The sequence below is a fragment of the Perognathus longimembris genome, chromosome 28 (assembly GCF_023159225.1).
Source record: "Perognathus longimembris pacificus isolate PPM17 chromosome 28, ASM2315922v1, whole genome shotgun sequence".
Lineage (NCBI taxonomy): Eukaryota > Metazoa > Chordata > Mammalia > Rodentia > Heteromyidae > Perognathus > Perognathus longimembris.
The window spans coordinates 16,773,544-16,787,783 of NC_063188.1; the positions used below are offsets into that span (position 1 = coordinate 16,773,544).

At 36.3% G+C, this 14,240-nt stretch overlaps 1 protein-coding gene across 10 annotated transcripts in view; it reads left to right on the plus strand.

The window, feature by feature from the left end:
- The window catches only part of Enox2 (ecto-NOX disulfide-thiol exchanger 2), a 293,814-nt gene that overhangs the window by 255,816 nt on the left and 23,758 nt on the right, over nt 1-14,240 (plus strand). For all 10 annotated transcript variants that reach the window (XR_007209419.1, XM_048336778.1, XM_048336775.1 and 7 more), the window contains one exon: nt 4,045-4,159. Coding sequence is in view for 9 of the 10 variants with exons in the window: in XM_048336778.1 (XP_048192735.1) it covers nt 4,045-4,159 (115 nt within the window). In the remaining variant the exon portion in view is untranslated. The remainder of the gene's footprint in view (nt 1-4,044; nt 4,160-14,240) is intronic.

Consider the following 14,240-nt stretch of genomic DNA (forward strand, 5'->3'; position numbering starts at 1 on the left):
GATTTCAGATTAAAGTTTACACACACTTCTCTGCTTTGTGTTCAAGCAACATTTTCAGCTGAACACCAGAAGTGTAATGATTAGGTTCCTACTCTAAATCAAGGTTCATCAACTGAATGGGCTTTTCTTCACCTTGACATCAGAACTGCAACTTAAAAGTCAGTTCTTTCATCAAGTCTGAAGTTTCTGACATTTAACCTTTTCACCATTGCCTTTGGGAATAAGTCATCTGGTGACTGCCTCATATCATAAAGTTCCCATTCCTTATCTCCTTGTCACCCTTCTGTCAGAAGCCACCACTGTCTCTATGGATAGAGATGATATGGAGTAAGAAGACAAAGTTCTCACCTTTGGGGAGCACAAACACGGAGAACACATTCTAGGCTGACTTATTTGCTACTGAGTCTTTTTTGTTGCTTTACTTTCTTGATTTATAGGTGTGTGAGGCTTCTGCTAATATAGTTGGTAAAGGGTGGTAAGATAAGCCAAAGTCCCTCCCCTTGCTAATAGTGTGTCTATAGTAATTGAAATGGTAGTTGTGTTGGTTTGGAGAACTCTTTTTCTACTGAATAAAACTCTGTGTGCTTTCTTCATGCTAGTTCAGGTAGTAATCCTTCAAATGTGTACACACACACACACACACACACACACACACACACACACACACACACACACACACACACACACTGGAGCCACAATGAGTAGGCACTAATGAGTAGGCACTAACATATCATTAACCAGTCCTCTGCATCTTCCCTAATAGGATATTTTTTTTTTATTTTGCACCATTGGAGCAGAGGGAAAGGGCCATGATGATCACTAGTATTGTTGTAAAAGTGAAATGCTATGGTTGATAAAATAACTTTTTTTCTAGATTTACATTTCAATGTCTGAAGAATTATTTGCAGATAGATATTCAAATCATCCTCATCTGCTTGTTTTAAGACTCATTTACACTAATACTAGCTGTTCCCATTCAGCCACCAAAAAGCATACTGACCCAATTCGGATCAGCCTAATTTATATTTCCATTATGTATCATACAATAGATATTACAAGCCTGTATTGGCATTTTGCTTCATTGTATTAAGTCATATTTCAGATCAAATTGTTTCATCCAGATGTAGAAGTTAATATCCTTAGCCTCTGCTCTTTTCCCTTCTCTCATGTCCCTTTCTCTGCTAAATTTCTTGTTAATGTTGAAAGTCCAGGTAAGTAAATATGGTTATACATTTATGAATGTTGTTACCTGATAATCATATTGCTATCATTAAGTATAAATAAGATGAATCTTAGTCCACATAAATTTTGTGAAACTATAGTTAACTAGCTAATGTATAATGATTTATGGTTTGCTTGCTTTATGATAAATCACAAATGTCAGCAATCACAAAAAAATGATTCTATCCAAATATTTCCTGCTGTCTCAAGTTTGGGGTTCAATCTATACAAAGGTGTTCTTTTTTGTTCTCCATTGTAGAGAAACATAAATGTCTAAGCTTCAGGAAAAAAAGTGATCATTGAAACACTCAAAATCATTATAATGCCATTTCAGAAATTACTAGAAGTTTACTGTTGAAATGAATGATACCAAAGATCTACACTGGACAGAAGAGTAGCCTAGAAATTTGAGGAGGGTTGTCTTACCTTTTATGATGTAGTCAACCAGTGACCTGATTCAATAGATTTGGGGTAGACATTAACACATACAAATGGCTGAAAATGATGTTGGTTTCATCATTGTACCCAAATGCCAAGATAGGAAATGGGGCAAATCTAGAAGACAGCTATTTCCTTTGCTATCTGTGCTTCAGTGACTTAGAATTCTTCCCCTGTCTGTATCTATACTCAAGCTAGATAAAATGCCTTTTACAGGTGCGTGCCACCTTACAGCCCTCTGCACTGAAAGCATTTGGTAGGGTTTGTTTCTCAAAGTAGAACTTCTCTCATCTAACCAGAAAATGTAGAAAACAGCTCAGCTATGAAATGCTTTTTCTATTTTCATGCATGTATATGAAATTCTTCACAACAGATTTCATTATTCTATTTTCATACATATATAATGAAGTACTTTGTGTGAAATATCCTTAATGGTAAAGTTTTCAAAGAAATAAAATCTAACTCGACTTTTCTTGTAGGTATTATCATTTACTAAATGCTTCCTATAAATTTACTTTAGTATGGCACCCCATGGCCTCTGCTTTTCTATTTGCTTTTAATGCACTTGTGTGATTTAATATTGGATATTTATGAAAGAATAATCATATGAATCTTAGTTTCTTTGCAGCTAAAAAAGGGTTGTATAGTTGGTAGACAGCTCTGAGCTCTACCACTTTACTTAACTGAACAACTCAGAACAACCTTTCCCTTCGTTTTTCTTACCCTCATTTCATTATCAGTTAAAATAACTGGTAATTACTGTTTCTAAAATGTCTTGAGACATTTAGGTAAATTTTTCTCTAAGTCTTATATTCTAGGGACTTTTGAAACTGTAAAGGACCTCTAGATAAGCCATATCACATAGCTGTTGAATTTCTTTCTATTTCTAATAAGAGATTATTCATTCTTGCCCAGCTGGAGGCAGAAAGATGCTTTATGAATGCCGGGTAGCTATGGGACATGTCTCAGCACTCTGGTTTTCCTGCCCTGAGATATTTCCCTAGAAGGAACATAATTTACTCTTCTGAGAAACACAATATCTTTACCAGGGTTAGTGACGTGTGTGAATTGAGACCTGATCTCTACTTATATCCTGACAGTCTACATTTTTGTTAGGCATCTAGAAAGCCACAACATTTCCTGATGCAGTAAATTGTACAATATTCAAATTTTCCAATGTCAAACCTCATTATAATCACCTTTCTAGTAACAGTGCTGATGATAGCTAAAACCCAGTCTTCTGGGATAGAATGAGTTCACAAAAATGAGAAGTTCTTTATTGTTCTCTGCGCAATGAGTTTGAATAAGACACAGCAATCTCTCATGACACAGCCCTTTAAAGTTCATTTTTCTCAAGCAGGTCATTATTTTCTCCGATTTTAAGTAGTCTCTGTAGTACATAGGAGATGCTATGTTAGCATCTGATTTTTCTATTACTTCTTAAGAATCAGTGATGATACTGAATAGCTCACTTTTTCAAGCATTTTTCACTTATTCTTAATGAAAAGTTAACTTGAAATAGAAATCATTATTTTTCCTGATAAAAGGAATAAAAAAGGAAGAAATTAGCTGGGATACAGAGTAACTACATAAAGTATTAATTATTAAGAAATCCATTTGAAATATGTATTATCCTCATAAGCAGAAGCAATTTTCATCAGACAGCTTTGAATATTTCCTGTATGACATCCCAGTAGGAGTAAACCTCAGCAAGAAATTTTAAGCTTAGTGCTGAGGAGACTGACAGGCATCAAGTAGCCTCCAAATGATTGCAAGCTGCTTCTCTTAAGTGACTTTCTCAGTGTGATATTGATCACTTCCAGTGTTCATGCTTTCCTAAAGATCTGTATTTACACTCAGTAGCATGTCCTTTCAGTTTGAAAACTCTTCTTCAGTATTTCCTATAGTACAAATCTTTTGCTAATGAATTCTTACAGATTTACTTTTCTCTTGACATATTTATTCATCACCATTCTCTGCATTTTCTTTGAAAATAGAATTCTGGATAAATAGGTATTTTTATTTCTTTTTGAACTTTGAAGAGATTTTCCCATGAGCCTCTGACCTCTATTACTTCTGAAAGAAATAAAAATGTTTAAATTGTTATTATCTTCTAGATAATGTGGTGTTTTTTCTCTGAATTCTTTCAAAAGTTTCACTTTTTCTTTAATTTTCTACAGTTTGACTATGATGTTCCTAGATGGTTTTTTTTTTCCATCTACCTTGTGGGGGTTCATTGCTCTTTGAATATGTTGATTGATGTCTTTCATCAAATTAGAAAAGAGAGTTTTTAATATATCCCCACCAAAACTTATCTGATATCTGTCCATTTCCTCAACATTTTGTAAGGTTTTCCCACCTAAGAAGCATACCTTTTAACCTTAGGAAATTCGCAACATTCATAATGATGAATTAATGGGAATCAGGCGAGAAGAAGAAATGGAAATGTCTGATGATGAAATAGAAGAAACAACAGAAGCAAAAGAAACAGAAGAATCAGGTAAATTTAATTTTACTTCGTTTTATGTAACAAATATCTATTTACATGGGGCAGTATTTTCAAATCTTTACCACAAAGTAAGATATGGCCATGAATCCATGGGACCGAATATAAACTAGAAACAATTGATGGGACTAAGAACACACTGGCTAAATATCAAAAGCTGTGTATACAGCATTTTCTGTGGTCTCCATTTATCCCATAATCCATTGAAGTACCTAATTAAAAATATACTCCTTTTCCAAGAACCACTGGACATTTCAGCAGCATTGTTCCATATTTAATTTAGATTTATTAGTATGTTCTGCAGTGGAAGCTATGACAGAATGCATGCATAAACACTAGGTCATTTATATTTTATAACCACCCAAATTAATAACAGATGGATATAAAATTTCAAGGTTAATAAAATACATTTAGCAAAAGAAATTATGAAAAATACAGGTGTTGGTGACATAATTCATGGCAGGTCACCAAAAATAAAAACAAAAGGTTTTTGATGAATGAAATCCACATAAAAATGAAATCTTTCTATAAAATAAATCCCACAGTTAAAAGAAAAATCTGCAGACTATAAGCAAATATCTGTAACATGGAACCATTTTGGTTACTTGAATCTGTATTGAGAACTAACCAAGAATGCACAAATAGTTGTTTAGATAAAAACTTTGCACTAACAGTATATTCAGGACCTAACTATGAAGCAGATGATATGGTGCAGGTCCCCAGTTGGACCAATAGGGTAAATGTTTGAGTAGGATAACACCTCTCATTCAGTTTTGTAATAAACAATCTAAAATGGGAGGTTAGCATGGGAAAGAACAAAATACCAGCCAGTCAACAAGTCTTTCAGGTAAAATACAAACTAACAGACTAATCTTTTCATGTAAACCTTTCCAGACCATCATAAGAGATAAATTGTAAAAAAGTACAATAGAAAAGCACTGGACCTAAAGACAGAACACCAACACCTAGCTCTTCTGGAACTTGGAGGGACTTTTTCCCCACTAAGCCCCAGCTTCCACACTGTAATTAGTCCATGATTAAAAACAACCTAACAGGGATCTTGTCATGGTTAAATTAATACATCATTTTATTTAATCACTGTTAGATGCCAAACACTGGGTACACATTGGAGTTGTAGTGGTTTTCTGTCCCTGTCATGTAAAGGACTTAAGGAGGCATTGATCCATTAAAATTCTTATTTGTGAGATAGAAATAGCTGAGGTTAAACTGACTAAATTATAATATATGCATGTGCAAATTACCATGATGAATTCCCTTCATACACTTAATATACACTAAAAGAAAAAGAAGAAAATAAAACAGGCTGTGTAGAGGGTCAAGGAATAGCTAGAGTGAGGGAAGCCAAATGAGAGAGTTGAAAGAGGGTAAATATGGCTGAAGTACTTTATATGTATGTATAAAAATAGAATGGGGAAACCTGTTGACGTTGTTTTAAGAAGGAGGTATGAGAGAGAGAGAGAGATGGAGTGAATTTGATTGGGGTATGTTCTAAGTATGGATGGAAATGTCATAATTAAACCACCCTTGCTCAGCTAATATATATTATTCAATGTTTCTTCAAGTCTGAATTTCCCAATTTCAGCACTTGTATACTGGAGTCTGAAGCTCTGTGCTCACTTGAGTAGTCTTAGAATCTTTTTTTCCCATAAGTATAACTTCTTAAGGAAAGAAAACCACTGAATCAGAATTTTTGAGTTGTTACATCTGAATTTTCCTTATTTTAGCAACATAGTGGATCCTTAAACATACCAACTTCTATTCATAATGAATAAGCTGTAATCACTGGTTAATCGGTATCTTCAGAAAAGTGAGCTAATTACTGCAAATAAAGACCATAAACTTATAGCCAAAATAAACAAATGTCTATTAATAATTGAGTTATTCAAATTATTTAGGTACTTAGCAGGGGGGTGGGGTTTTTCACTAATTAATCTTTGTCTTGTAGGAGTATCTCCACCTCATTATTTACAATCGTATATCCACTGTTTATCCAGTGCTTCAGTAAAATAAATGCAGCTATAAGTTTGAGTAACCACTTGGTAAATTGTGGAGTTTGAGGGGTTATAGGGAGAAGAGAGGAGTGGGGGAGATTCAGATTGATGCACTTACTAGGGTTATATAATTGCATTTTGCTTCTGTATCTCTTTTGAGTTAAAAGCCATATTGGCTACTGCTCAGAGTCTTATTCGTTTAGAGACTGGAAACTCCCTGACAGATCATCTTATAGCTATTTTCTTTCCTGTTCCACATGCCAGGATGCTGCTTTGTCAAATAAAGCTATCTACAATAGACTTAATGGAGCTTAGCAAATAGCTTTTCTCCCAGAAGGTTTCAATTCATTTTAATTCAAGGACTTTTGTGCATTTTTCTTCTCCTCGATTGTATCTAATTCTGTTATCTCACTTCTGTAACACTCAACTTCAGAAATCCTACTCAGCATGAGCCAGTGAAAGGGTCCTCAGATTTTATCTCAATCAGCTACATGTTTTAACTATCACTTGGTTCCAATTAAAAACTTATGCAACTATATCTCAAAGTTGTTGCTGTTTTCTCTGTGCTACCATACTTGAATTCCAGAAGCCTGTAGTATGTTTCTTGTTATATTTTTTTAAGTGCCAAAAATTTCTGGTCTTCCAGAGATTCTGTGTTAGTCAGCCTATATTTGTGATGTAGTACTTGAAATCTCATTGCCGTGAGAGATAGGACTGCTATACTCAAAACAATGTGTCGAAGTGGGAGAATCATATCAAAGCAAGTCATGGCATTGTGAAATTATTTCGTTCTATTGCTAATCAGGATGGGGAATACATGTACTAAGTAGGCATTAGACGTAAGAAAAACTTTTCATTTCACCATCTGTCTTTCTTCTTCACTTAGTGATTCTCAGAATTTGTATACTTCTCAATCATTCCAGTTACTTTTAAAACTTAATATTTCTAAGATGGGCGACAGAGTCTCTCACATGTAATTCTAGGTACTCAGGAGGCTGAGATTTGAGGATCATGATTCAAAACGAATCCCAGCAGGAAAGTCCATGAGACCCTTATCTCCAGTTAGTTACCCAAAAGCCAAAAGTGGAACTGTGGCTCAAGTCCTAGAGTACCAGCCTTGAATTAAAAAGCTAAGAGGCAGTGCTCTGGTCCTGAATTCAAACCTCACTACTGGAGCACACATACAAAAAATATTTACAGGGTTAGCAATGTTGTTCAGTGGTAGAGATTTATGCTCAAGCACAAGATAGATAGATAGATAGATAGATAGATAGATAGATAGATAGATAGATATTTCTGGACTGTAGAGGCTGATTCCATAGGTTTTTATTGGTGTTTAGGAGTTCAGCACCCTAAATTGTTTAGATACTGATGGCCCAGGGAGCACATTCAGAAAACATTTACTTTCACTAATTCTCTATCAGATACTGTTCTAGCCAATGTTTTCTCTTCCCTGGGTGTCTAGACTCCCTCCTATCCCATATCTTCTCATTATTCTCTCTTTACAAATTTCACAGTTTATAGATTTCCCAAATACTGTGTTTGGTAAACTGCTGGAAATGTGGTTCTAAATACATAAAATATAAGAAATAACCTTTCTTGGTGTGAACTGGAAAGTACTAATTAGAATGTAGTAAGGTCAAGAGATACCAGTTTGGGCCATTATAGTCAGTCACTGAACACATACCAGGCCTTGAAAGGTGGACATGCGTACATGTTTATCCGATTTGGGTTGGGAAAGGGGAAGCACAGAAACAATGGGACAAAGGGTGAACTAATTTAGCAGTGATACTCACTAGACTTTATATTGGAAATTAAATATAAAATTTGTGGGAGAAGGGGGCCTGGAGGGAAAAAAAATGTGAGAACATGAAGGAGGGAGTAATACTGTTCAAAAAGAAATGTACTCATTACCTAACTTAGGTAACTGTAACCCCTCTGTACATCCTCTTTACAATAAAATATTTTAAAAGATGAAAGAAAGGCGCACATGTTTAGATAATGGGGAGGAGGTAAGAAACCATTTCAACAGTGTGGAGTAATAGAATGATCAGTGCTGAGATGGAAATAAGCATGATGTTTATGGGAATAAAAGATGGAGTGGGTAAGATAGCTCCAAATTGTAAGGAGCAGTGAGTACCAAGCTTAGATTTAACATTACAAATGCATCTTAACTATAATACTAACATGATAAAAGAACATGAATTATACATTTTGGAGATAATTTTAGAGTAAGAGAGAGCAGCCAGAGGCTTTATAGAAATAGGAATGTAAAATGATAAAGGTTGAGACTAAAGTATTGGCTATGGAAATAGAGAAAAATGGTGGAAGAAAAAGACAATGGCATATGAAATTAAACATGCTGAGTCATTTTTAGACTCTCTAGTGTGAGAATGGATATAGATGGTAAAGAAAAGGAAAGATCCCAGAAATAGTATGTCTTCTAGGTTGGGAGATTACAGAACTAGTTTTTTATTAGCTCACTAGAGTTTCTGTAATGAAGTAGCATATACTGAGAAGCTTAAACAACAGAAATTTATTGTCTTATGGTCCTGAACACTAGGACTAAAATGTCCACATGTCATAAGAGTGGATTCCTTCTGATTGCTGTGAGGGGGTATCTATTTCATGCCTCTCTCCTAGTTTTTTATTGTTTTCCAGAAATCTCTGTCATTCTTTGACATACAGATATATTACCCTCCATTTACTCATGGCATTTTCTGTGTATGCACAACTGTTTCTATGCTTAAATGTCTTCTTTGTAAGGGCACTAATCATATTGAGTTAGGATCTTAATGATCTCACTGTAACTTGATTACTTATGTAACTCCCCAGTTCTCAAATAAGGTCCCATTTTTATTTGTTTGTTTGTTTTTGGTCAGTCCTGGGCCTTGGACTCAGGGCCTGAGCACTGTCCCTGGCTTCTCTTTGCTCAAGGTTAGCACTCTACCACTTGAGCCACAGTGCCACTTCTGGCCTTTTTCTATATATGTGGTGCTAGGGAATAAAACCCAGGGCTTCATGTATATGAGTCAAGCACTCTTGCCACTAGGCCATGTTCCCAGCCCCCCCCCATTCTTTTTTCAAAAAAATTTATTATAAAGGTGATGTATATCACTCTGTCTGGCAGCTTGTGGACGCTGGACATGCCATCCAAGGCATAAAGCCTCTATTTCTATGTCCTGTTTTGTCTTGACTAGTTTTCTCTTTGAGGTTGGTACCAGTCTTAAATACAAACCTTTGTTTCCCATAAAAAAATAAAGGTGATGTATAGAGGGGTTGTAGTTATATAAGTCAGGTAATGAGTACTTTTTGAACAGTGTCACCTCTTTCCTCATTTTCTCCCAGTTTTTCCCTCCCAATCTCCCTCCCCTACAAGATGTATAGTTCATTTTCAACATAGTGTCTAGTGAGTATTACTGCTGATTTAGTTCACCTTTATCCAAATAAGGTCCCATTCTTAGAGCTTCAGGATATTTGGGCGGAGAAGAGGACAAAATTCAGTCCATAGGAATAAGACTGACATAATGGACTGGTAGACAGAACTGGTTCACATGATAGAATGGAATAAGCTTCAGATAGTAAGTAGTTAGAAAATCAGCAGGAATGGTTTGTATTTGAGTCAGAATTGAAAAAAGTGGGAGTAGAAGTTGGTGGTGTAGATAGGATCACTAGAGGTTTAAGAATATGAATAAATAACTGAAAGGCAAGTGAAGGAAAGAAGAGCAAAAGGATGGATACAGAATGTTGCAGGAGGAGTGCTCATAGTAAAGGAAAGGAAGAAGAATTGGCATAAGTGATAGAAAAACAGCAGTCGGAAAGGCTATTAAAAAAACTGAAAAAGGATTTGGTTGTAGATTTAAAAAAAAAAAGAAATTTATAAAAGTAAGGAACAGGCTGGGCACCTGGGGCTCCTGCCTGTAATCCTAGCTACTCAGCAGGCTGAGATCTGAGGATCACAGTTCAAAGCCAACCCAGGCAGGAAAATCCGTGTGACTCTTATCTCCAATTAACCACCAGAAGTGGCACTGTGGCTCAAAGTGGCAGAGCGCTAGCTTTGAGCTGAAGATCTTAGAGACAGCATCCAGGCCCAGAGTTCAAGCCCCATGACTGACCAAAAAAAAAAAAAAAGCTGGAACTGACACTATGGCTCACGCGGTAGAGTGCTCACCTTGAGCTAAAAGCAGCTCAGGGACAGCATCAAGGCCCAGAGTTCAGGACTTAGAACTCTGTTGTTACAAAGAAGACAAAGTTAAGAGAGACAGACCTAGAAATCTAGACGTAGGGGTCAGAATACAATTAATAAGGAAGTCGACAAAGACCTCAGGCAAAAAGTTGAGTACTAAGCAGTAGGAAATGTAGATAGTATGAGTAGAATAGTATTTCAGTGTTAGAGATTGAACCCAGGGCCTTGTGCATGCCAGTCTAGCACTGAGCTATATCCCCAGCCCAAATATATGTATTGTAAATGGCAACTAGAATTGACAAGGTAAAAGTTGCTTTTTGTTGTTGTTTGTATGCTTGTTTATGTAGGGGAAAGAGGGTTAGTTGGGTTGTTTTGAGATGGATAATTGTAGGTAACTCAAACTGGCCTAGAATTTTCTGTTTCCCTGCCTTTTCCTCTCAAATGATGGAATATGGAGCATTTGTTGTTTCTTGTTGTTCCCTAAAGGGTAGGAAGCCATGAACAGTGTGAAGCTGAAAATGCTAGAAAATGAAAGACTACTTATTGGGTAATTATGAAAATAAAAATCCTGGGTGATGACCTAGAAGGAATTGTTTTAATGGTTAATATTCATAGAGTTTATAAGCATTGTAGACTAGAATGACGATGTCCCTCAACGGGAAGGTTTTAAAAAATGATGAAAGCGGGGGGGGGGGGCAGAATGGGGGAAGGGAAGGCAGGAGAAAAATGAGGAAGGGGGTAACAAGTATGACAAGAAATGTATTCACTACCTTAAGTATGTAACTGTACCCCCTTTATACATCATCTTTACAATAAATAAAAAAAAATCCTGGGTGGGAACAGAAGGAATGATGATCCAAATTTAAATAGTTTATTTTGTAAAGGGAATAACCCTCTTCCTCTGTAATAATAGGGGGCAGTTGCATGTATATATGTAGCCCAGGCTGTTTCATATCATAAGAGATTGGTTACCTGTTGATTGAAGAAATTACTTGGAAATGAGGCCACTGAAAGAGGACTAGATCTGGAGTAAATGCTATGCAGAGTATGAAAGGAAGAAATCAGTGAGATTTAGAGACCTATCTGCACGGGCCAAGATGCATCTGTGTTAATCTAGCAGCCTCACTCTACAACTACTTGTAAGAATTCTCTGAGATCCAGAAAAATAAGCATAGAAAATTGAGTCAAGTGATCATGAATTAGGACTTGACATGATCACTTGACTCAATTTTCTATGAGAGGTCTTTCCGGAAACTAAAGGAATATAAAGTGCTGAGGAGTTTGTGGTAAAATCTATTTAGCCGGTAAACAAGAAATTACAAATTCCAGCAAGGGAAGAGAATAGTCATGGGGGTGATGAGGAGCAGTAAGATAATTATCAAAAGAGAATTCTGGATTTGAAAGGGGAAATTAGAATTCTCAGATGTAAACCATAAGATCCTGGGAGTGGTACATGCTGGCACAAGCCCCACTGTATTAGAGCGATTGCCATTAGAAAAAGAAATCAAGGCTTTGGGAGGTCAGAGAATCCACTTGAGATTTTGCCTAAGCCAGCTTTCAGCCAACCCAATGCATTGTATACTATCATCTCCCTCTCTTTAGTTCTTCTACTCTTTGTTCTTTGTTTTTCTTTCTCCCTTTGCACATTGCTGAGGCTCCAACTATTTTTCTGGGCCTTGAGAAGAATGTTGCCTTCTGTAATTTTATAACATTTTTAGCATCTTCTATAATACATCTTTGTAAGAGTGGCCAATTCCTTGAATTTACTTCTAATATTTTTGTTTGTTTTCACCATTTAAGACATTAAATTTGTTGATGGTACAAAATCCTTTTTTATCTTTTGTCATATAGCTACATGTCTGCTATTTTGCTCATACCAGCTTCTCTAGAAGGAGGCAATCACAGCTGCCTTCATACTTGCATATTGCCTGATGAACTGACAGCATTTAGATCTGAGAAGCAATTGCCATAAAAACCAAATTTTTCTATATAGGAAATAGTCAGAAAGGAGTAGCCAAGAACTAATGATGGCAGACTATGAATACATTCACTATACCATGCTCTTTAGTGTCAGGACCAATAGATTCACCTACTCAAATGTATTATTAAAAGGTAATATTGAACTTGTTCAATGTTCTGGTACTGTACAAAGGACTCCAACTTCAGAAATGTGCCCAATTAATATTAAGTCTGTGAAAGGAAAGACTTGGTATCCTCATTAAAATGACAAAAACCTTCATTTTCAGAATGGGAAATATGTTTCGTAGGAAAGGTCCCTTCAGTAGCATTATAAGTGATCATCACTTTTTTTTGCTTAGTGACAGGTAGAAACTGAGAAGATTATTATCTGCTCCCACTGGCTGCAGGTATCCATCCTGCTCATCAGTACGCCTTCTCCCCCCAGGAAGAATAGAAGCAGTCTCTTCTCATTTTCTCTGAGGGAAAAGATTTTCACATTTAAAGTAGTGAATATGCCTCTAACCATTCTTCTACATCGTTGCCCTTTTGTCATCCATGTGTCTCCGTGGGACACATAGAACATGAATACAGTACAAGGGGAAAAAAGGAGGACAATTATTTACTACTGTGTTGTATAAGGCCATGTGAACTGCAAAAGGAGAAACATACAAACCAAAGAGAACTGAATAATTACCCATCTATAAGAATAACTTGATTTACAGAATAACTGTATGCCAGTCAGCAGAACTCCTCCAACTCAAGATGCTGTCCAGCAAGCAATCCAAATATCTCTTCCTGTTTGTCATACAGACAGTTGTTCAGTTTTGTATAGACAATCATCTTCACATGCAACATCTTGCTTAGTTTGTGATTTCTAGGAGCACTGCCTGTCTGCTGAAAAGTGTCTTAGCCACTGGATGATCGCAGGAGTAGGTGATATCTGGAGTCCAAATCTCTGTGCAATGGCTTTCTTTTCAAAGATTTAAATTTTTTAAATATAACATAGATTAAAATAAGTAATAAAAAACATAGCTGGGAACCAGTGGCTCATGCCTATAATCCTGGCTTCTCAGGGGCCTGAGAACCGAGGATCCCAGTTCAAAACCAGCCTGGGCAGGAATGTCCATGAGACTTTTGTCTCCAATTAACTACTAAAAAAAAGCTTGAATTGGAGCTTTGGTTGAAATGGTAGATATAGCCTTGAGCTAAAAAAAAGCTCAGTGATAGCATCCAGGTCCTTAGTTCAAACCCTAGGGCAAGGAAAAAAATTAAAAATATAAATGTTTCATGTCAATAGGTTTATGTAATTTTTGAGACTAAAATTTGATATTGAAAACTGCTATATGCCGGACAGTTACATGGCCACCCATGAAAAACACATGTGGACCCTAAGAATGTCTCAACACTACTAGAATATGTTTGAACCGTCTATATTATATTACCACTCTCTGGTTCGCATAGACAAGCTGATCACAATAGCCTATATCTACATCTAATATATTTAGGAAAACCTTTAGTTTCATGACATTGGGTTAAACACTTTTCTTCCCTAAAGGCAACTTCCCTGTAAGAATAGGGAATGTTTATTCCCCCCATAATCTTCTATATATTTCTTCTATATGTAAACAGAACTTCTTCCCATTCCTCATGTACAGGGTGCTGAAACTTGTCTTCATAATCCACTTAGGAGCCAGGCATTGGTGGATCACATCTATAAACCGTAGCTACTCCGGAAGCTGAGATGTGAACATCAAGGTTCAAAACTAGCCCAGAGGGAAGTCTCTGAGACTTTATGTCAAATTTACTACCAAAAAGCTAGAAATGGAGCTGTATCTCAAGTGATAAAGAGCCACCTTTGAGCAAAATAAGCCACAGTACACAGGCCCTAAGTTCAACGCCTATTACTACCACAAAACAA